This window comes from Drosophila nasuta, chromosome 2R (genome assembly GCF_023558535.2).
Source record: "Drosophila nasuta strain 15112-1781.00 chromosome 2R, ASM2355853v1, whole genome shotgun sequence".
Lineage (NCBI taxonomy): Eukaryota > Metazoa > Arthropoda > Insecta > Diptera > Drosophilidae > Drosophila > Drosophila nasuta.
This window is the reverse complement of record NC_083456.1, coordinates 11,776,852-11,801,909: the sequence shown is the minus strand read 5'-3', so window position 1 is coordinate 11,801,909 and position 25,058 is coordinate 11,776,852. Positions and strand designations below refer to the sequence as shown.

The 25,058-nt window shown below is 31.7% G+C and overlaps 2 protein-coding genes across 16 annotated transcripts in view; both read right to left on the bottom strand.

Annotated features, from left to right (window-relative positions):
- LOC132785741 (dystrophin) overlaps positions 1-19,935 on the bottom strand; it is a 172,224-nt gene extending 152,289 nt beyond the window's left edge. For 12 of the 15 annotated variants that reach the window (XM_060791985.1, XM_060792001.1, XM_060791986.1 and 9 more), the window contains exon 1: positions 19,741-19,873. In XM_060791985.1, coding sequence (XP_060647968.1) covers positions 19,741-19,858 — 118 coding nt within the window. In that variant the 5' untranslated portion in view covers positions 19,859-19,873. Of the gene's footprint in view, positions 1-16,834; positions 17,139-19,740 lie in introns of those variants that run through there. The other 3 variants (XM_060791993.1, XM_060791996.1, XM_060791984.1) reach the window with 2 other exon arrangements.
- A 2,510-nt stretch (positions 19,936-22,445) lies between these two features.
- LOC132786005 (IDLSRF-like peptide) overlaps positions 22,446-25,058 on the bottom strand; it is a 74,928-nt gene continuing 72,315 nt past the window's right edge. The window contains exon 5 of the mRNA XM_060792364.1: positions 22,446-24,454. Within this exon, the coding sequence (XP_060648347.1) occupies positions 24,307-24,454 (148 nt within the window). The 3' untranslated portion in view covers positions 22,446-24,306. The remainder of the gene's footprint in view (positions 24,455-25,058) is intronic.

The following is a 25,058-nucleotide window of genomic DNA, read 5'->3' as shown; positions in this document are numbered from 1 at the left end:
ATACTTTCTTAGAATGTTTTTCTTTAATTTCATTTCAAATTACAAGTAAAATTACCGTCTAATTTTGTTTTTAATATTAATCATGCGCTCTTGTCGAATTTGTATATTTATCAAATATAAATAATAAGATAGACTATTTTTATCTTAAAGTAGCATCAAAATAATTGTTTCACAACAATAATTTTATTTCGTTTATATGTAAATTATGTGAATTTTTTCATTTCAAATATATATGTTAAAGACGACAGACAAGTGTTATTAATGTTTTTGGTAAATCTTAATATAAATTATTGTTATTTAATCAAAGTCATTCTTTTTTGCAGTGTTGTTCATTTTGAGCTAAATAGATGTTGTCTGAAATATATTTATACTTATGAAGAAGAGAAATGCTAATAATATCTTTTTCTTTTATAGAGGAAACTATTTAGGTAATTCATAAAATAAATGCTCGCTATTAAAGCAAAGCAATTCTTACATATACAGGGGTGCCACAGAAAACACTTTCGCTAAAATTTCACTTCAATTTCACTTGCAGGTGCTACAGAATCCTTTTTACAGTGGTTTCAAAACACTGACTATTTTGTCTGTGCTTTTCCTAAAAACAGTAATGAAACATTATGTACATTTGTGAAAAAAGTTGATTCATAAAGAGTGTTCAATTTGTTATTAAACTGTGTTCAAATAGTAATAAATTCTAACCACTCAGAATTCTGTGGCATGTCGAAAAACTTTCATTGGTTTGACGTTTGGTTTTCCCAAATCACGAGATAGAATCGTTTGTGATATTTTAAGAATTGTAGAAAATATAAAATTTTTTTAGTATATATTTGTATTATTTGCTGTTTGAATCAAAAGCGAATGCCACATGGCCTCGATTCTCTCGGAATACTCTTTAATTGTCAATTGCAATTTGGTGACTGCACTTTACATAGACTTTAATATCAATCAACTTGACAATTTCTTTCAGAGATTGACGCATTCATTGCCGCAATCGGCGACAGCTCATTAAAACTGGCAACTGCAATGAATGATAATTATCTTGATATCAAAGGCAACTTTGTGCAACATGCAAGGACATGGGGATTACATTTCAATGCCAACGGCAAGAGTGATGAAAAGTATGGTGGGTCCTTTATAAGGGAAAACTCAACAACATCAAGTCTGTGGCACGTCACTCACTTGAGTGCAGTTTAATTGCCATATAAATGAAGGCAGTACCTTTGCTGCTGTGCCAACTAATTGCTGGCATAAACTGTTAGTAAGACTGCCACCCAGTTATCATACACGAACACACACACACACATTTGAACACACCCAACCACACATTATTGATCGAAAACGAGGGAATGTGGAAAACGAGTTGAAAGTAACAAGGCTGGGCCAACAAACTGTTGCATGTGGCCGACAAATGAGGCCAACTGTAAAGTGCGTAGTCAGGACGTGAACGTGAACGTGGACCAGGCTAATATCCTTTGACATTGCACGTACAAAAGTCGTCAGTCAATGCAGCAGCAGCCAAGGAGTCTGAGCCGCAGAGACTCGCCTCTGACTGTTCATCAATTAATTACCAAGTGGACTTGGTGTCCGAGTTCCGAGTTCGAATTGAGTCAAAGTCTTTTGGCGGAAATTTTGCGTGACGTTTGCTAATTAAATGAAATTTCATTATTTGCATTAATTGGAGCTTACGAGTCTGCACAAATTAGCTTAGTTCTGTCACTCTCTCTCTTTCTCTCTCTCTTCACAGACAAACTGCAAAACAAACACTCACCAAGCAAATTGCCTTTGCTGTTGACAATTAAATAAAATTTACCATACCAACAGCACAATCTATGTTGTCTGCTGTGTCAGCATCAGCTTCGCAGAGAGCATCGCAAAGGAGCATCATCATTTTCAGTGTCAATTACGGCAATTTCAGCAACAGTTGCTGCTGCTGTTGAAACTGCAATTGTTACTGCAGTCTGCATTTTTTTTTTGTTTACCAGGAAATACTTTTTTGTGTGTGCCGTTTATTTGCCTCTTTTAATTTCTTGCAGTTGTTTGTTTGTCTTCCAAGCTGTTTGCCAATTGTTTTGTTTTTTTCTGGGAAAACTCTTGTTCACCTGAGGTTGCATTGGTTTCGTTGACATTTGGTTTTGCTAACAGTTGGTAGCAAAGTTCGATTCGTACAGCAAATAAGTGCTTTAAATGCTTCATCAATGTTTGGAAATTGGTTTGTGGTGAAGTAGAGAAAAAAGTAACTCGATTATCTTTGTTTCTAGGTAATTGATTGATTTGCTTTTTTATTATACTTATTTAATATTGTGGTCGAAAGTTTTCCTTTGATATTTTCCATAGTTGCTTCAATTCACAATTCATTGAATTTATGTTTTGTTTAATTACACATCTATCAATAATTTACACTTTTTCCCTAACCTTCACCCAAGTGGAACCTATTCAATGTATACTATATCTATTTGCCAGCTTCATTGTGCCGAATTTCTTCACATCAGACAAACAATTGCGATATTTGTGTCAAATCAATCGACAACCTTCAAAAAGCGAAACGAATAGCGTAAAATTTGCAATTCATATTTGTCGTCGCTGCATTGTTTCATTTGAATTTCAATAACAATTTATGGCAAATTGAAAACCAAATAACATGAAACTAAGCAAAAAAAAAAATGAATGTAAAAAAAATTCTGTATTTACTGAGCCCAAATAATAAAAGTTGTCTTGAATTGAATTCAATTGAATAACGGACAAGCTGACAGACTGATGTCATTACGATCAAATTCATTTGCGATTCTTTCTCGATTTGTCGCTTTTGTGGCTCCATTGCGATTCCATTCCCGAATACACATTCACACCAATAACGCCCACACAAAGCACAGCAGCAACAGCATCAGTTGGTTTCGATGGTAATTTTCTTTGTTGTTGTCGCCTTTTTGTACGTTTTTATTGCTTTCAATTATAAAACAATAAATCGACATTTTATAGCTCTCAAAGCCAGACAACGGCATATGAAAATCATTTTCGTTGAGTTTTGAAGTACCAAAAACAAAAAAAAGAATACAAGTAAAAAGGTTTTTTGGGTGTAAACCATAAAAAATATCGATTACCCGCCGTTTTGTCAGTCAATAAAAAACTGAAGATAAAAGCGTCTCCTGGCGAGCAAAGTGTTGTTTTTTAATTGATTTGAGGTATTAGGTTTATAACAAATTCAATTTGACGCAATCTTTTGTATTCCTCGAATGTCTAAAGTGTTGCGGACTCGAATTGTTTGATTGCGAGCATGACATTGAATTGAAAAGGTGAATGTCTATTTTTAGCATGCCCTTTCGGTGAATTTTATTTTTAAGCATGAGAAGTGAAAGCAAGCTGAAGCACATAAATAGTCAAAATAACTTAATGATTAGCCATTTTGTAAGTACTTCAAAAAGATGAAATAATTTACCGAACAGCCAATGAATTATAATTAGTAAATATTTGCTGTATTTGGAAATATAAATTTGAAATGTTTTGAATTTAAATTTTAATCGTAAGTATAAAAAAACTCAAAGCAAACGAACGTCAAAACAACTTCACGATTAACATTTTATAAATTACATAATTAAGAAAATATAATGTATCAATAGAAATTCATTGAAAGTGCTTCGTATTCACTCAAATTCGCAAGTAAAATTTTGACTCTTATGAAAATTATTTTTAATAACAAGTCGAAAAAAACTTGATGGGTTCTTTGGAACAATTAAATATTCAACACAACTTTAAAATAAATTATAGGATACATCTGATTAGCACGTAATGATACATAAATAATAATAGCTTGAAATCATTTTCAAATATGAGAAGTGAAAAAACTTGAAGCAATTTATGAGTTATTAGTTAATTAATTTTATAAGTAAAAAGGGAGATAATTATCTCAAATTAAATATTGATTTTTGCGCTGTGTTGAATTTTACTTTTAATAGTAAGAAATGAAAGCCAGTTGAACGCTTGTTTAAGGCTCAATTAAGTTTAAAATAACTACTTAATAGGTAACAAAAATTAATTAAAAATAAAGGGTAAATATTTTAAATTTGCTCTAAATTATTTTGAATTTTATTTTTTAGACACAGAAAGTAAACTTTAAAACTCGTTGAATACTATTAATAACAGATATTTAATTCTTACTATAAATTGCAGTAGACATTTATTTTTAATCAATAATCTGTCTTCAGAAAGAATGTCAAAATTGTAATCCCCTAAACTACTTTGCAGCTTTAAGATTAAGAGCATTTCAATAATCCATAATCTATTGCTTAGAGGGGGAGTCAAAACATCAATATATAAAAAGACAAAACAAAACAATACAGGAGAAAAGTGATGTTTATATATAGAAATAAAATGTAAACAAAAATACAGCAAGGCGCTACAATTTGTTTATTATTGAACAAGCGTTTGGCATTTGCCATCGCTCCGATCCGGAATCCGGATCCCTCGCCTTTGGGTCAACACAAGACTCACGCACAACACAAGACTCAGCAACAACAAAAACAACAACTGGGACAAAAACAACAACAGCAACTGCTGCATACTTGGGGAGACTACCGTAACAAATATTTATTTATTATGTACGTATTGTATGTTTGTATTGGTGCCTCAGCGTGTATTTGTATATGTGTGTCACGCACAGAGCGCCAAGAAAAATCCAAAAAGGTGAAGGAACTCGTAGTGTGGCTTTGAAAATTGATAAGCGTCTGACTAGCTATCTATCCCCATATATACACACACATATACACTAAGTACGAGTATTATTATCAGCCTTACGATTTAAATGAGTGAGCACTAGAGAAGCCAAAGCATGGGATTGGGCTATTCGTTCCGATTCGTTAATTATTCAACAATAATATCAAGACCAAATTGAAATTCCGGTCGGGCAAAAAACACAACAAAAAAAGTAAAAACAACAACAACAAAAGTAAAATGAGAGCATGATTTATGAGCGTGATATAATACTCTGTGTACCTTGTGTACATAAGGTACAGTAAAGACTCCCTAACTCACTAACGAGCTGTTGTAAAATTAATAAACATTTACCCTCCAGCAGCTGGCGAGTATCTTAAACAAATTTAAGGTTTTTTTTCTGATAACACCATAAAGGGAAGAAGAAGATGAATTCCTCAATATATATTATATTGGTTTCTCATTTAAGAGCTAATACATTTTGTTGTATATAAATGAAAAGTTAACTAAACTAAATCACCAAATAAAAGTGTTTAAAATGCCTTTCTTAAATTTATTATTTCTGTTGGTCTTAGGTTAGCTAAAACGGAGATAAGGAAATATTAAATTAAGCTTTAAATGTTCTTGGAGTGAGTTTTCCTTAAACTATGTAGATTCCTTATATCATTCTATGAAGGTCCGGGTAGAGTGAAGGTTTCACTAACAACGGAGTCAATACTTATTACTGAAATTATTATTTTTTAATTTTTAATGAATCAAATATTAACACAAACTAAAATTTTAATTTAAAAAAATTATTTTTCTTAAAAAATATTAAAAAACCTAAGGTGCGTTTTTTACTTTTACCAACAAAACTCAACTAAAGCTACTCAAAATAAAATCTTTGAAACTCGAATAATCATTTAATTAAGACATTTAAGTGATCTTTTAATATAGTACCAAATATATCAACTTTATTTTAATCTTCATTAAAACAATAAATACTTAACAAATGTTTACACAAGTCAGCGTGCATTTAACCCAAGACCAGCAGTCTCTAAAAGATTTTGTGGTATATCTAAGTATAACTAAACTATATTAAAATGATTTTATCACATACATTATTTATCTTTCTCATACAAGATATAATTAAGTTAAGTGTCTTATATACAAAATGATTTTCTTCAATATTTTGTTTTCTTTCGTAAAATAGATTTTATTACCAACTAAAGTTGACTTAACTAAATTACCAATATTTTATGCTATTATCTGCTATTGGCAGCAATTACTGCACTTCCAAGTTGCTGACGTTAAAAATGACATAAATCGGGTGAAACTTAACATAAAAGAAAATAAAGAAAAAATTGCAAAAATATGCGTAATGAATACTCTTTACTTTGGAGCAAGCTAAAGTATGATGATGAGATGCACAGTTTGTCAAAAAACAAAAAACTGGAGCAAACTTTTTCGTGTTAAAATTTTATTTTCAGGTTTCTGGTTGTTCAACTTTTGCTAAGTTATTTTAACAGCCGTTGAGGCGCGTTTGGGGTTTGGGGTTAGGGTGGAGCTGTGGGTTGAGTTCCCTGTACGCATCAGTGACTTTGTTGCCATGACTTTATAATGACAATACCATAAAGCCGGCTCGACTCGACTCAGCATTGTCTGTGTGACCCCAGGCAGCTTCAATTTTAATTGCCAGTTGTCGCTGGGCTTTTACAGCCCATATGGGAAATGCAGTCTCAGCAACAAGACCAACACCAACATCAACAGCAAGAGCAACAACATCACTGCCAACACCAACACCAGCATGATCAACATTTTCCATTTCATTCATAATACTGAGACTAAAACATTTTTATTGTTCTACTTACATACAAACGTACAACGTGTACTAAATTGTCTGCTGGAATGTGCTTTTTATACCCTGGCTCTAAAAGGGGGTATCATAAATTTATTATAAACTGACTGAAGGCGACAAGCTAACTCGGATATTCACTTAGTTGTTTTAATCATTTTTGGTGTTTGTTTTTTAATTTATTAAAATTCGCAGAGAGTATTACTTGAAATAAACATTTTTTAATTTATTAAAGTTCTTTGAAAAATACATTTTTTAATTTACTAAAATTCTGCAAACTGTTTTCTTTGTAGTACAATTTTTTTCATGGAACACTTTATAGGATATCTACCTTTATAGCATGCTTTTATATTAAAACAATTTCAGTTCAAATGAACACTTACAAATGGAATTTGTTAAACTGGTTATTGAACATATGTACAAACCGTGTTTGAATATTTCATAACAATGACATAATAAATATAATAAAAAGAACAGATTCAAGCATCTGGCGTTCAGAGTGTCTCTCACTTAAATTGGAAACTATTTCCAGGGTATATGCTGGTCTAGTAATTGAGCCCACCCACTTCATTTTTTATCAGACTTATTGCCTTTGTATATTTCGATTACCGGCACTTTTGTATCGTTTTGTACGTGACGCCTTCTTCAATACGTCGCATGTGACACGCATTTCGATAGTTGAGTTTGTTTTTTGCTCCCTTCATTATTTGTTCTCGCTCTTTCCTGGCTTTTTTATTTTTTGCGTTATTTTTAGGAAATATTTTGTATGTACATATATTATTGTTTACTGTTTTATGCACTCAATTGAGTTTTTATTTATTTTCAGATTCTGGCGAATCGAAGATTACATTTCCTCGCCAATGTATTATTCAATTTTGGGTGTGATGAAGCCTGAATTAAATATGTGCTGAAGGAAATTAAAGCTGAGAGCTTTTGCTCTATTTTTTAAATTATTTAAGAACAAACAAAACTCTAGTAAAACTGAATATATGTATGGTATTCAGTTCTCTGCCAAAAATTATAAATACCACGCCATGCTCTCAATTTTCATTTATTTATTTTCTTCTACAAAATTTATACACCTATTTACCAAACAGCGAATTCTGATTTATCAGCAATGTTTTGCAAATTGCGATTGCTAGCGCACTTGATAATAATAAATGTGCAAAGAACCGTGCCAATTTGAATTTAAAATACATTTCCGTTTATTTGGGAAAGACAAACACAAATTCTTCCACAATTTAAAAATCACAGCGTACATTCAGAGTGGCGCTCATTTGGAGCTCGTGTATTGCCTGTTAATGGCCACAAAGTTCCCATATTAAGAGACAGGCAATTGAACAAGCAACAACAAATTAAATGCATCATTCAAGCAAACATTTGAGGCAACTTTGGCCCGCATAAATTAGTATACTGACTGCATTTCAATATGTTTTCCAAAAAAAAAAAACACCGTAAAACGAAATACACAAAAAATGTCAGAAGATCATGGGAAAACCTGTTCCAAGCAAACGAGACCAGAGACCAGAGACCGGAGACCAGAGACCGGAGGCCAGAGAGCTCAACCAGCATATCCAACACTTTCAGAGTGCTTCTTGACGTACCGAATATGCTGCCAAAGGCTTATCAACGTGGGGGACAAACAAGACCCGAGTCATGTTTATGTCTATAACCAGCTACAGCCAAAAGCCAAAGTCAAAGCCCCCACAATGGCCCAGCAACCACCTCAATCTCCACCTCCACCATTGCGTCGACGTCATTGTTTGGCAGCGGCTTTTGGACGCCTGTCGCTTAGCTGTTTGGTCTCTCCGTCTGTCCGTCCGTCCGTCTGTTCGTCTGTTGTTGGTTGTTTCGCTGGCCGAACTCTTTGCACTCTGTGCAAGCGGAAGTTTTAACTCATTTTTGTTGTTTTACAAATATGACTTTTTTTATAGCTTAACCACAGCTCCGCTGTTCGGTCAACACTTTGGGCAACACTTCCGACATTCGGTGTTCGCTGGATTTGCATAGACTGCCGGATGGGCAGCACCTCAAATTAGCATGCAACGTTACATTGCGGAGAGTGTGACAATATTATTATTAATTTTTAATTTTGCGCAACTACCGCTCTCTAAATACAGTTATTTTATTACAACTTTACTGCAGCTGTAATTTGAAATGGTTCTTTTCTACGTATTTTAATTATATCAATTAGATTCGCTAAGAACTCAAAATGATTTCATTCATTACATTTTTTAAAATGTATTTTACATTTGTTATTGTTTTTTTTATTTTATTTATTTTCTGGACGAGATCAACTATAGTTAAGAATTTTATAAAAGTAAAACATATCAATTATCCCAAATAGAAGTCATATTGTGTTTTTTCAAGGTCAGCTATAGTAAATTTCATAAAAATAGTTTATGCGTATGCGTAAATGGAATAATAAACGAATTTTTGAAGTCTCTTTTAAGTTATTAAAGAAATATGGTTAAACATCCCTTTTGCAATAGGGTATTAGTTGCTTTTGCTGGCAATGTGAATTTTTGCACTTTATGGTATATTATATAATATAACATTCGGTATATTTTTTTAGTATTTTTGTGGTATATTAATTTGGAATGTTTTTAAATTAATGCCACACTGTTTTGATTTTATTCAAAATGGGTAGCGAGTATCTCTTAATAGTTTTTAATGATAATAATAACTATTTATTTAATACTAAAAATGTTTTTATTAAATGTTTTTGTTAAATAATGCAATTATCTTTAAGTTTGAAGTTTATCTCGACTTTAATAAATATAAAAGCATTAACAATCAAATGAATTTAATTCACAAATATCCATATATAATATTACTCATTTAATTGTGGTTTTCATTTTAATTGATTTTAATTATTTGTATACAACTTTTGACTATGGTATACAATTTATTTTTCAATAAAAGTACTCAACACTTAAATTTTTTAAGCATTAATTTCTCTTTCAAGTTCAAAGTTACAAACAGTTTCACACTTTATTTAACTTCAATTCATCTTTAATCAACATAAAAGCACTATTTATGTTATATATCTTCAAATTTTTGTTTATTATATTTATAATTTTCGTCCCCGCGATTAAATGGCTTTCAGCGCTCCGGCAAGTAGCTTGATTTGTGACTTTGTGTACTCCATGCACTTTAGAGTCTATCTATAAATATTCATTAAATTATTTTAGCCATATCTTTGCCAACGGCCCACTCTAAACACTTTACGCCTTATTAACTTTCGGCTTAGTCGACGTTGCCTTGTGGTTTTCTTCAAAATTGATTACAAATCCACTTAGGCGGCGAGTTTTTTCGTTGAGCTGACAAAATGCCGCGACTGCTGCTTAAATTTTACGCATTCATTAATGTTTCGGATAATTGAATTTACTTATCGTGAAATTCATTCATTCATGCAGCCAAGCAACGAAAACAACAACATCAACAACAAAATGAAGTATTGGCAAATGCTTACGACAAACTGCGATAATGATGACACGACTGGGGAATCTACAATTAAGTAGAAGCAGCAAAGAGAGAAAAAAAAAGAGTCAACGATTTGGCAATTGACCATAAACTGGTTGCTGGCTTAAACACAGACAGCAAGAACATATATTCGTAATAGCCAGGAAGCAGGCTGCAGATGACTTTTTGCTAATTTTAGTAATTGAAGAGAGATTGCACACAGAATTATTGGAAAACTGCAGGTTCTATTATCTGGGAATTTGTGTAATTGGAAGAGAGAGAAAGAAAAGTAGAGTTTGTCAGGAAAATCTAAACAAAACTGAACTGAAAATAAAATAGTTTAATAGGAGCACACATAGCTGCTACATAATTTAATTTAATTTAATTTTAAAGTTAATTTGCCTTTTACTTTAAAAAAAAAGTAATAGTTGGCAGAGAAACAAAATCTAATTAAAAAATTTATTGATCCTTTTTTGTAAAAATTTAGGAGATTCCCGAAATGGAAACATTTCTATGTATAAGAAAAGTGCAGACTGGGGTAACTTGAATGTTCAAGTGAATTTGCCATTTGCGTTCAAAGAAAAGTAGAATTTCTCTGGAAGCACTAAACTAAATAACGTATTGTAGAAAGAATAAAATAAAACTAAAACTCCTATTACAGCTAATTCCATTTTGCTATTATATTTTTTGAAGAAATTAAAGAGGTTTCAGAAATAAGAACAAGAAAATATATTTACGTTAGATATAAGAAAAGCGCAGACTTTGACAAAACTATACTAAAGAAATATTGAAAGAGAATAGAACAATAAAAATTAAGCTCTAATTCCATTTAATTTCATTTTGCTATTATATTTGTGTATAAATTAAAGATATTTCAGAACAATAACATATTCTTCTACGTTAAGATATAGGAAAATTGCAGACTCTGACAAGACTAAACTAAAGAAAATATTGAAAGAGAATAGGGCAAAAAACTAAACTCTTATTCCATTTAATTACATTTTGCCATTATATGTGTGTATAAATGGGGAATGTGTGTAGAAATGGGGAATGTGTGCTATGTTATGTATACGAAAAGTGCAGACTCTGCTTACTTGAACGTTCAAGTGTATTTGCCATTTGCTATCAAAGAAAAGTATAATTTGTCAGGATAGACTAAACTAAAAAACTATTGGAAGAAGAATGAAAAAGCAAAATTGCATTTTGCTATTATATTTGTGAATTAAAGAGATTTCAGAATAAGAAACAATACGCTCTTCTACGTTAGATATAAGAAAATCGCAGACTCTGACAAAACTAAACTAAAGAAAGTATTGAAAGAGAAAAGGGCAAAAAAATAAACTCTTATTCCATTTAATTGCATTTTGCCATTATATTTATGTATAAATTTAAGGAGACTACAGAAATGGGAACACACTTTGCTATGTTATGTATACGAAAAGTGCAGACTCTGCTTACTTGAATGTTCAAGTGTATTTGCCATTTACTTTGGCCATGCGTTGCCTCTCCTAGGCCTTATTAAAGCCCACTTAGGCCGAATGGCTCTTTAGTTGCCGCGAGGACTTGCACTTGACTGGGCTAGACCAGGTTGCTGACTACGACTACGACTGCGACTACGACTACGATGACTGCGACTGCGACTCCATCTGCCCATTTTGTCTGCTTATTGCTCATTTTTATTTTCATTACATGTGCGCTTCATTTTTGTATCCCGCAACACACACACACACACTTACAACATTCTCTGTCGCTCCCCTTTTAAGCCGCACTTTAATTGATAGGGCTTTAACTTTTTGTAGCTATTGCCGTAACATTTCCCAACGGAGCGTGAGAATACGCTTCAGTCATGTGTTATTAATTTATACGACAACTCATACTCGCAAAATTATTGGACAAACAAACTGAAGTGACAAACGCACACACATAACATAACATAGAGCTAAAGTAGAGTTAAAAGATACAGAAGCCCGCTTGTCATTTAATTCGTGACAATTAACAGAATTTGTTTGTTGTTTTTGTACTACGTTCTCTTTCAATTTCAAAGGAGCAGCAGATCTACATAGTATATAATTGAATCGACTCAAATGTTGACCCTGGCCATGGCTTCTCCCTTCCATTCCAAGTTGTTCTGTTTATTTACTCAGTCTCTCTCTCTCTTGAGACAAGTTTTCGAGTCTGTTTCATGGCTATTATCGATTTATTAATTTCGTTATTGTCACACTTTCGATGCGTAATAAAAAAAAAATGAACAACAACTATGACTATTATTTATTTATAGTTGTTAGACAGGGAATTTTATCGTTTAATCGGTGTACAAATATTCAATGATTGCCTCTAGATGTACAACTAATAGTTTAGTGGCAACATAAATATGTATATCTGCATGTTTCTATTGTTTCCAATTTGCCAAATTTTTCAGATAATTGCTATCCGCTATCGATTCAATTTAACGCACAAAAATTTCATAAATAAAAACATCAATTAAATTATTGAACAATTTTTATACACGAAATGAAAAAGCAATATATATAAAACCAATCAGCCAATAAATTGGCAAATTTATAAAAGATTAAATTTTTGGCCATTTAATTGGTCGATATTAATTGAAGTTTTCTTCCATTTTTCATTTTATGATATATGCTCACCAATTGTCATGCTACATAAATTTAATATTTTAAAAGTTCTTTCAATATTATACTTATTTGGGAAAGGAACAATTGCTTCTCTAATATCACAAGTTATTTAACGTTGTATTAAGTGAAGAATTCTTTAAATTTATCTATAAGTAATTGCAATTTATAGCATTGCAATAAATATTATTGTGTTCATTCAGCATCTAACATGTACAGAGAAAAGAAAAGATGTTTCTTTTAATTTCGCATTTCATAAAATATTTTTTGGCGGTTTTTCAAAGTATTAAATATACTATACAATTATACCATTAAAAAAGTTATATTAACTTATTTAGAGAGAAGTTATAATATATATTTTGAGCTGTTTAAATTATAACACATTAAAAATATTCATATTAGTTGCTCAACATTTGACAGGCTAAGCAAATTTATGCCAAATGCGAAATGTCAAAAGTTATTTCCATAAAAAACAACTTATTTAAAGAAAAGAGCAGATGTTTCTTTTAATTCTGCAAGTTAAATTGTCTTTCTTCAGTTATATAAATTATGATATTCAAAAGGAATGCCAACTTTGACTTTCGCGTGCTTTGAAGCAACATGTGTTCGTTGGTCGATCCCCCGGCTCAATCTTGACTTCAGCATGAATCCAATCAATCTGTACGCCCCACAAGTTAAAATATACAAACTACAGCAGCAGCAGCAGCAACAGTTGAGATACCCTCAATACACACGTATAAAATCAATTCATAACTCAAACAGTGTTATCAGTCACATTGATCGATGTGGCGTGCAACGAAGCAAAAAAAATACAGAAAACTAAGAAAACGAAATAAGAAACAAAAATGGAAAATATGAGCAGAAAAGAGAAAGGGCACTTTGAGTGAAGAGTAAAGAGTGGAGAGTAGAGAGAGGTTTAAGTCAGATACATCAGATGGATGCATGCTATATGCACGTTAGCGATCAGTTTTCCCACTGCAGTCGATGATTTGTAACGCTTCAATGCGGTTTATCATGTTTGTCTTGGCGTCGGAGACAAAACTGCGAGAGTCAAAGTCGGTTTGAAGTTGAATGGAACACAAACAGCATTTATGGTCAAGTGAGTTTGCAAACATTTCACTCACTTTGAGATGCCTTGAAACTTGAGCTTCACCACATCTTTTTTGCTTTATTGCTTTTACTGTTGTCTGTTGTCTGTTGTCGTTGTTGATAACTTGGCCCGCAATGTTTGGCCATTCAATTTGTTTTATTGGGTACGCAAACTTTCTAATTAGACATTGTTGATGGAAACTGTCTGCGGCAGTCAGTCACTAAGTCAGTCAAGCAGTCAAGCAGCCAGTCAGCCAGCCTCTTTTCTGTGTGGGGGAGAACGTTCGTTTTCAATTTGCGATAATACTTATTGATGCCAGTTGACAGTCGACTCGAATGTTTATTTTTAGTTACGAGACTTACGAGTCGAGTAATAACAATAGCTACAGCAACTTGTCAGGTGCTTATACAATTCTCAATTCTCAAGTATTCTACAGCTGTGTATTAGTTTATACTAGATACATCCAAGTGACTGCGTTTCAACTATGTTATGAATCGTCACGTAGTACAGACTCTTGAGAAGACTCAAGTCTATGTCATCTAAGTTTCTAACATACATATATCTATAGGGAAAAGCCTGTAGATGATATGACTCAGCTATGTGTGAAGATATGGGGTACAGCTGAATATACAAATATACTGATAGAAAACAGTTTCAAGGTGAGATAAGATTATAAATTATAATAAATATGGGAGCTATTCCAATACATTTTGTAATATTATTGCAAATATTTTAAGCTCGAAGAATATGTGGCTTTAATACCGAAATAACTAATTCTCAAAATGATTTTTATAAATGGCAATTTAAACAAAAATTTTTATGATAAATTATAAATATATATACGATCTTATTCCGAATTGAGTCTCAAATAAATTGTAAATATATGTAAGACATTATTCCAAATTGAGACCCCAATTTTAAAATAAATAAGGTTAAAGAATATTTTTTTTTCACAAAATCAATTTAACGTGTTTAAATTTTGTAATTTGAATTATAAATGAATAAAAATATTTATAAGTTCTATTAACTATATTTTATAATTCAAAATAGAATTCTCTAAAAATATGTATAATATTATTAAGCGAAAACAAATATACAAATGTGTACAAAAGATATTCTACTCAATAGTAATCTTATGGCTATTTAATATATTAAATATTTAATAATGTTGTAAATTAACGAAATAATAGGATGTCTAATATATATAAATTCTAGTAAAAATAAACTTCTTTCTAAATAGTAAATTATAAAACTCGTCTTATTATATTGTCAATACAATAAAAACTGTAAACTTTGTTAGGCAAGCATATCAAATTAGATGAGTTCATCAGGTTCGTACGCTCAATTTCTGCAATTGGGAATTAACTTTAAGCTGATCCATAGAAATTGGAGCAGCGCACTCAAAATTGCGTGCCCATTGAGTTGAGCTTTGACCAATTTTAGGTCTCAGGGTCTCGAGAAGCGATCTTCCCGAACTGTTCAAATTAACCCCATTAAGGCGCTTCGATATTGTCGTGCCCTCATTAAAGTTCAGTTTCAGTTTGAGTTTGAGTTGAGAAATAGATACTAGAAGAAGAAGAAATAGAAATGGAATTGTATCTTTGCACCAGCTCGAAGCCGACCACGATAACGACCACATGTTGCACACGCCCGGCACGGGCACACACACAAGTACACAAAGATATAAACACACACACACACATTGTGTGAGATAGAGATACACAAATAGAGAGACTGGAGCATCTGCATCTCGCTGGTTAAGCAGTTAATGATCAGACAAACAGCGGGCGTGGTTCAATTTGCCGGCACTGGCGGTTTCGCTTTATAAACACCACAAGCTGAAATATCTAAATACATCTCTCTCTCTCTCTCTCTTGCCATCTCTATCGCTCTCTGCGTAAGCCGCTAATGAGATCCGACCACTGTGAGGTTTGTGTCGTCTATCGGTAATTGAGACTCGATTTTGTTTCGAGACCGCACCAATTTGTGCTTGCCATTCTGCCACACACAATTCGTGTGTGGGTTACTCGCAGTTTGGCTTTTAATGTATCCATGTATCTATGAAAGAGCACTTACACACACACACACACACACACAATTGCATGAGGCAGCTGCTGCCTTTGGAATGCGAATGCGCATTTGCATTTGGCCACATGTGGCAGACAAACAGCATGCCACACAGCCAAGTCTGTCTGTCTGACTGTCTGACTCTCTGTTCCGCAGTATGCTGCCTTGAATGTGGAGCAGCCGCCACAAGCGAGTGAAAAATAGTCACGCCCATAAAAAAAAAACAACAAAATTACTCAAGATTACAACTCGCAATTTGTTACTTTAATGGCTTTCCATTTGCTTTGCTTTGCTTTTGGGCCTCTGTCGCTGAATGATTGCATTTCTGGTAGCTACCAGATCATAAATTTGCCATGTGATCTCATCAATTTGTTGATGACATCTAATCTATGCTCACCTATTGAATAAATTCCTCTAACTTGGGCGTTCTGTTTTCTCAAAATTAATGAGCGCATTAATGGGCAAATTAATCAGAAAAGTGCAAAATTGGTGCCAAGTGTGTGAATTGAGAATACTTCTTACAAGATTTTAGATTTTAGTTTTTCTGATAACTTAAAGCAACATTCTTTAATTACAATAGACAATCGCTAATTAAAAACACTAAGCTAAAACAAATTTCTAATACAACAATTTGGGAAATTAAAAAAAAGATTTATTTTGATTTAATATAAATAAGTGAAACTAAAACATAATAAGCGAAACTTAAATTCTAATTTGTTTTCGGAGAATTCTACTATATTTTTATTAAAAAAAATTGAAAAACTATATTTGATACTGAAAAAGTCTCTCTCTATATTAAAAACAATTTTGAAACTATGAAATAAATTTGAAATACAGATTTACAAACATCAACAAATTCCTAGGAATAAGAAAATGTTTTTTATTTTATTTATTTTTTTTTTTAATTTGAACATCATCATTGACAAAAAATTATAAAATATAGTTTAAAGAATATAAATTATATTCTTTAATTATTTAATTTGGTATTTAATTGCATATAACTACAATTCAAAAGACACATTCTATTAAAATTCATCAGCTTACCAATTAAAATCGCCGGTTCCATATTCCCTAATCGCTTTAATGCGAAATCTGCCTTAAATCCCAAATTTCGTTTCGTTTCAATGTACGTTGATTTTTATTTCCAGGTTGTAAAAAATAAAATCGTTGAATCACATACACAACATTCACTTTTTTTCTTGGTAATTGATTTTAAAATGCAAATATTTTTGGCTATTTTATGGCCATTTTTTCACTTTCGCACTTGTATTTATTCGATGTTTTTTTTTAACTCTTTCGTATTATTTCGCGGTAATTAATGTAAATAAAGGCGCGTCGTGAATTGTTGCTATACCACAAAACATAAAAAAAACATCTAAAAAAGGTGCCAAATTTGATGGGAAACAAGAAATGAAAAGTGACACCTGTAACGTTCCCGCTTTGAATTGTTTGCAAAAGCAAAATAAACAAAGAAGGAATATGAAAAGCAAACACACCGAAACAAACACAAAAACAAACAAAACAGCGAAAACGAAGCGGGCAGAGCGAAACGCGCGAAAAAGAACAACAAACTACTTTAATGAGTTCTTTTTTTTTTGGTTTTGTTTATTTATTTAGTTGTTTGCTTGCACGCTGGTTAATTTAACACGTCTTTTAGTTTGTTGTTTGCTTATTTTGATAGTGCAGTCCGTTATTCACATTATCACAATACGAGTGCATCAGTGTATTCCTTATCGCAAAGAGCTCCAGAGAGCAAACAAGAGAGCAACACAGGTGTCTCTCTCTCTCTCTCTCTAAGGTGATCCGAAAACAAACACCGGTTGATGAAACCAAGCAGACGGCATGGTTGGCAATTGGAACACGGTAAGAAGCACGCTCATACATTCCAATAAGCACGCGCATGGAAAGCGAAAACCAGATATGAAACACTGGAAACACGATGGAACAGACAACAGTTTCGCTGCCGCTAACTCTGCTGACGTCGCCGTTGCTGTTGCTGTCGCGGGTAATTTGTGAGTCAAAGAATCAGCCAGCAGCAGCAAGCAACAACAACTACATTTGTTCTGCTTGTGTGTGTGTATGCGCCTTCAGTTTTGCGTGCATGTGTGTAAGTGAGAAAAAAGAGTTAAAGACAATGCCATAGAAAAATGTATTTCTTTTTCGCTGCCCGACAAACAAAAGGAAGAAGAACACAAACTGGGTAAAGCAATTGGAAAATATTTTTCCAAACTTTATTTTAGCACTTTATAGTATTAATTTCTGATAGAAACGAGTTGTTTTTGCACACTATACACTTGAACTTGTTGCCTCGCTGCCAACGATGGCGTCAACGTCGGCGTCCACTTTTAATTGAAATTTTTTGCACTGGCTTTTTTGGCCAAATATTCACATAGTGGTGTGTGCACAATTTTTGATTACACATTTTTAATGAAACTTTTTTGAGCCACTTTTATGACGAACACTCGCATACAACAAAGCGTTGCTTTTTAAACGCTTTTTATTGCTACCCCTTGCACTGTTGCTGCTTCTTCCTCACACTTTTTTCGTTGTTTTTTTCTTTACCACAACCGTAAGACGCAAAAACCTTCCGCGCACCTATTGCGATGTTTCTCGCGCGACTGCGCTCTAGTGACTGTCTGATTGGAACAAACCGATCTTTACTGTAAGCGGCAGTTCTGCCCTGTTAAAGTGCAGAGTGAGAGCGGTGAGAGCGCAAAGTTATGTTAGTTTACAGTCATGGTTAACATTAACCGCTTAGATATACCAACAGTTATTGATAAATGGTACTCAATTTAATTGCATTTATTTAAATATTGTCGTACTAATAATGAGATTAGTAATAATAATATTTAAATTTTAAGAGTATTCGAATTTCGGCCTATGCTTCTATGTTAAACAACATGATGTGCTCAGTGCTCGCTACTAGGTTAACAGCAGCTGAGCACAATGGCTCAAATGTTTCATTTCCATCCTGTTGCGCTGAGCATTGGAATTTGCTCTTGAAGTGGAAAATCATAATTGAAAACGAATTGGAATTAATTGATGAACATCGATAGAGGAAGAAAGGAACAGTATGATTGATCACGTCTCTTATCAAACGACATTCAGTTCTCCCTTTTTGTTTATTTGCAATGCTGTTTTGATTTTGTTGAATGTATTTGATAGAACCTCTGTGACAAATATTAAGAATACTTTGTAAATAATAATAATAAGCAATAATCAATATTACATCAAATGGGTGCAATCGACCTAGGGATGCTCTATGGGCGAGACTACTTAATAGAAGACACGTTTAGGTGATATTGGAAGTATGATAAATTTTTATATTGTAATTGGGCTCAATTAAGGTAAGATTGAATGATTGATGATTCTATAAATTTGTATTTATCCTTTTTTGTCTATATCTACATAGTTAAGTGAATATTTCACTTGGATGTATATTGTGTATAGAATAAAATAATATTACTACTTAAAAATATTTGTAAATAATAATGTATGTATACAAAATGATTCATTTTCTTTCATCATGTTATATTATCGTAGAACGTCAACTTCAATTGGTATGGGGTGAAAATATAGATAAAATCAACAAAAATACAGTATATCTTTTCATACGTTTTAAAACAAATTTAAAGTTACATAAAGTATTAAATTTAAAGGCAAACTTTAAGCTATACATATGTATATTATCTTATACATGTGTACATATATAATCACGTATCTGCACCGGACTTTTCACATCATTCTTTATGTATGCAAAAGTTTCAGCCCAGCGGCATTTTTATCAAAGTTTAAAGCTATGGCAAACAGAAGATAAGCGCAGGAAATGTAGACACTTCTATTAGGTGTGTTGCTACCTATATCGTATATACTATGAAAGCACCTTATGTATTTATTATGCACACAAACCCATATCTTTTATAAAGAAATTGCAGCAATTCGAAACTTACCCATAGTTTTAACCATAAACTCGTCATAGTTCATTAAAGGCGGAGTTGAAGCGCCCTGAACAACATATAGAAAATCCTCGTCACTGCGAACGGAATCATAATCGCTGGGATCGTGCATGATGATAGTTGGTGATAACAATTTCTATGTAAAAACAACTGCACCTCACAACATTTTATTGAACAACTTATCAAATAATTAAACAAATTGCCAAAAACACTGTCGCATACTTTTAGGCTGCACTTAAATTGTATAAAGATAGCAAAATACTTTCACTTCTTCAGGGGAACACACGAAACAAATATTTACTGCAGTTACAACTGAATTTTTGTTATGATCTGTAATTGTATTGCATTTTATTGATAACACAAACGAAACGAAACGAAATGACACGAAAGCTGACTACCGTATAGACGAGAATTTAAAGTGCGACTAAATGCGAGAAGTGCTGAGACAGAAGTCTAATCAACCTTCGAGTAAAACAAATAAAACGACTCTCGACTGATTAGAATACTTAAGAACTGAAAACAGAGACTAATTGTGGAATTTGCTCAGCAAATTCTCTCAGTTAACATTGCCTATCATAACATTCATTCTCTATTTGGGCGAAAGTAATTCCGAGAGAACTGTCAGTCCTAATAACTCCCATATCTTATCGCTATAAACTGGCATGATATTGAAACAAGCAAATACCTGAAACTGTTAACTGATAGCTCAATTTTTGTTGTTGTTTATTAATTAATACTACTCTAGTCACACGGCAATATGTTGATTCTTAACATTTCCAAATGTGCTACACAGATAAGATCTGACGAGTTGCTTAAGAATATGATGGGAATGCGCGAATTATTATCTTTACGACTTAGAGATGATATCTACTCTTAATCTTTGAGGGAATACCAGTTTCAGTTTTCCTTATTATTATGTAAAATACAGCGATGAATTTTTGAAATATCAAATTGAATAATCTTATATGGTATATCCACGTTTTTCCAGAGAGTGTAGAGATGATATCTACACTTTATCTTTGAGGGAATACCAGTTCCATTTTTCCTTATTATTATGTAAAATACAGCGATGAATTTCTGAAATATTATATTGAATAATCTTATATGGTATATCCACGTTTTCCCACCCTCAAATGAAAAGATTCGTTTGTTTTTTAAAACAGCACACCAAAGAAATAGCTTCATTGGAATGTTAAAAATTGTATTTAAGTGTCTGTATTTTTTAATCTATACACATAGAATTGTTTATATATAGTATATAGTAATATATATATGTATTCTTTTCTTGCATTGTAATTGAATTCAAGTTTTGCTTAATTTCATTTCAACATTTTCTTAGTTGTTTTTTTTTGTGTGATTTTTGAAGAGTCATTCGCTCTTGTCTGCTTCAATTATTTTTGCTACATTTCATCGGATATGTTTATTGATATATGCTATAAGAAATACTCATTATTTCTAAATTTGAAACGTAAAGGAATATCATAATGAAAATAAAATGAATAAATATATTCCAAATACCATTTTTTTCTCACTGTTTTACAGTCAAATGAGATTGGCTGCGAAATTTTGGTGAGTCTGAAATTTGGAACATCCCTTGGATAGAATAATTAAATAGAATAAGTTAAGTTGGCTCTCAAGTGAAATATAGTTTTGCAGAATTGTTTCAGCATTTTAATGGTTTGGGTCAGTTTTAGGGCTTAAAATGCTGAAACAAGTTACAAAGGCAATTAACGAAATTATATTTAAAATAAAGTAAATGATAATGGTAAATTTATTTATTTTTAAATTGTATTTCTCGTTTTACTTATTTTCATATTGTTTGTAGATTTTCAGCTAATTCATTTGCTTGTTTTGTTCTCATATTTGATATGTTTTCGTTAATTGATATGTTGCATATTATATTTAATAATAGATTTTTCAATTGTTGTACCGTTCTTGCGGTCTCTCATAGCGTTGGGTAACATCTATAGCAAATCCGCTGATATGTATGCGATATAGTTCTGTGGCTTATCTTATAGTTTCTCATAAATTGTATGTATATCATTATATTCCTTAGATTGTGTATAATAAATTTTAAAATTTTCAAAAATATGCATAAAGAAACGCACAATTATTTTTTGTTTTTTTTTTTGGGTTTTGCTTTTGTAGATATGTTGAGAGTTACGATAGGATTTCGAGTAAACGATATAAAAGTGTTGTATTACATTTAGTTAACAAATATGCAAATATATAATAATTTATAAAATAAACAAAATAAATTATCACTTTTTATATATTTTTTTGTGTTGCTTACTTCATTTTTTGTTGCGTTCGAATTTCATTTGCATCGTTATGAAATTTGTAGTTTGTCTCTTTATTTACAATTTTGGGGGAGCATATACACATACATATGTATATATGTAGGTATATAAGTGTATTATATATTAAGTTATAAATATTCTTGTATATTATATATATCTGTATATATATTTCATATATATATATATATATAGTTCAATGGATCTTTTTCTTTCATGCTTCATTCAAAACCACTCTTAATTTATTATCATTTTGAATATTTTCTTTGTTTTTGGTATATATTAATTATTTAATTATAAACATTTAAATTTTAATAGACAACTAGTAGTTACCGAATTTTCAAATTATTAAATCATATGAATTGTATTTTTTGCATTTCTTTTTTACTTTTCTATCAATACTTTGTTTTCTACCAGCTAATTCAAGGTACTTATAACTCCATTATTTAGTTTGTAATTTGTTGATAATTTTTGATGTGTTTTCGTTTTTCATCTGCGTTTCGTAGAACGTTGGGTTCGTTTACTTGCTTTGCATCGAACTGAACTACCTTGCACACGCCCCTTTTTCCGGGTATGCGCAAAGATATTTCCCATTTCGTATTAACAATTCCGTGCTCTTTCATTTCACATAATATTTTCGAATTAAATAATCTAGTTGAATAGGTAAGCAAAAGTTAGTCAAGTGCAAACTAAAATCATTTGTTTTAGTAGCCAATTTTGTGGTTGAGTTTCTTATACCATTTGTTATAGATCGTTTTCCAAAGGGGTCAGCTTCGAGGTAGTTTCAAAATTGGCCACTAAAATAATCCATCATAATCTCATGAGTTTCATTTTGGTTACTATTTTTTTTTTTTATCGTTTTTTTCTTGTTATTGGTTAGAGATTCGAAAAAAGTGTTGAGTAACATCTTATATATTAGTAATAATAATAATAATAACATTGATATGTTTTCATATATATATATATGTATTTTGTTCCGTTTTGTTCGCATTTTGAATTCGTTAATTATGCAACTCGACAATTTTGTGTGTTTGGTTGTGTTTTCGTGTTCAGTAGCCCGACATTTGCCACCTGATATATATATATATATATATATGCGATTAAGTGTTCTATCATTTCTATATCATTACAACAACAATAGCTGCAGGGGCTTTGCTAGTAGGATATACAATTACACTAAGTTCTAGACGATATTTTCTACATCTAGGTAAATATATATAGTTGCGTTTATACGAGTATATAATAAGTTGATATAGAAAAGAAGTGTTCTCAAAAATTGACTAGATATTGGTTTATTGGAAGGTTCTTTACTGATAGCATTTGGTTTCCATTTATAGCGAATAGTTGAAACACTTAGGATTTCAGGATTAAGTGAATACCTTTTGTGTGTGTTTTAGGGGATTATTGAAACTAGAAAGTTTTTGTGAGGCATCTTGAAACACGTACTTAAATAGATCGATTAAAGTCTGTTAACACATACATATACATTTAAGAAAGAGATTTCGTATCATAATCATTAATATCGATTTTTCGTTTTGTATTTAGTTATTATAATATTTTTCTTTTGTATTACTTGATTTTTTTTCTTTTGCCCAACGATCCTGCTTCCTAAATTTTTGTTTGCATTTTAGTTAATCATTTCATGAATTTTTCATTGTAATGTTGGTTTTCGTTTTCGAAATTTTTTTTGGGTTAGTCACTGAAGGGATGCGCGTTAATTTTCTCAAAATTTGACGAAGTTTTCAACACAAAATGAACTGAGAGATCGATTGAAAGAGCGCAGAAGAAATTTGGGAGAAAGCATTTGTAGAATAGTTTAGACGATTTTTCGCATTGGTTTTTTTTTGCATTTCGTATTTTGTAGCTTTTGTCGTTAACCAAAATAGTTCCTATATTAGTACTATGATTTTTTTTCTCGGTTTTTTTTTTCTATGATTTTGCATTTTTTTTTCATATTTTTGTTGCGTTTTTTCGGTGTATTTTCTATAAAAAGTTTCATTTGAATCAAAATAATAAAAGCATAATTTTGAAATAATTAGCATAAAACTAAAAAGATTTGTTGTTGAAATCAATAAAATTACGAGCGTTTTGAGAAAATATTTCATTTATGACTGTAGATGTGTGTGTATATGACTGTGTGTAAACAAAAAATACATTTTTAATTGTTGTAATTGTCGTATGGAGTACCGAAGTATGAGTAAAAACTAGGATTAATGGGCTGTGCATGTGAATAGTAAAATCCAGAAGCCGGATCAGGCGCTACTCAGTCAAGGAAACCAGTGTTGACCAATTTCTCCAAAAAGAACTTGACATCACCCAATTCGGAATCCTTGATGCCCAGCGATTTCAACATGCCCAAGTCTCCATTTTCCACAGCCATAAAAACAGAACGCAAGTGCTCCAAGTCGGATCTGCAAAAGAAAATGTAATAAAGTTTCAAATTGTTTATTACTCTTCATTTCAAAACGAAACTTTTTTGCTTCTCGGAAACTGTAAACTTTATTTGGACACAAAGCAGAGCCATGTACTTATAACAAACTATTGTTGAAAGAAAAGTAAACTGTGGTAAAAAGTCCATTTTGCTTTGGTAAAAATCAACAAGTAGAAATCATTGTTAGGGAAAGTTGGATTGAGATTAAGTTAAGGAAAATAGTACATTTATTATGGTCAAATTTTATTTTCTTGTAAGTAAATTTGGAAAGAATAACAGGACCATAAATAATCATTGAAATAATTCACAAAATCTTCAACGAATATATTTTATTGCAACAAGTTGTTTACTTAAAAAACTCTATTCTCAAAATGTGAAAGTAATAAACATGTTTTAAATTTAAGTTGCCCAACTAAAATGCTTGTAAAACTTTTTGGATGATAAAGCAAATTTTGGAATACGATATATTTCAGAAACTAGCAACACATTGACACTATCTATTATCTGGGAATGCCATAAAAAAGTGAAATATATTTTATCAAAACTGTACACAAAAAGTAGGATAAGTTCAATATTGAATTATT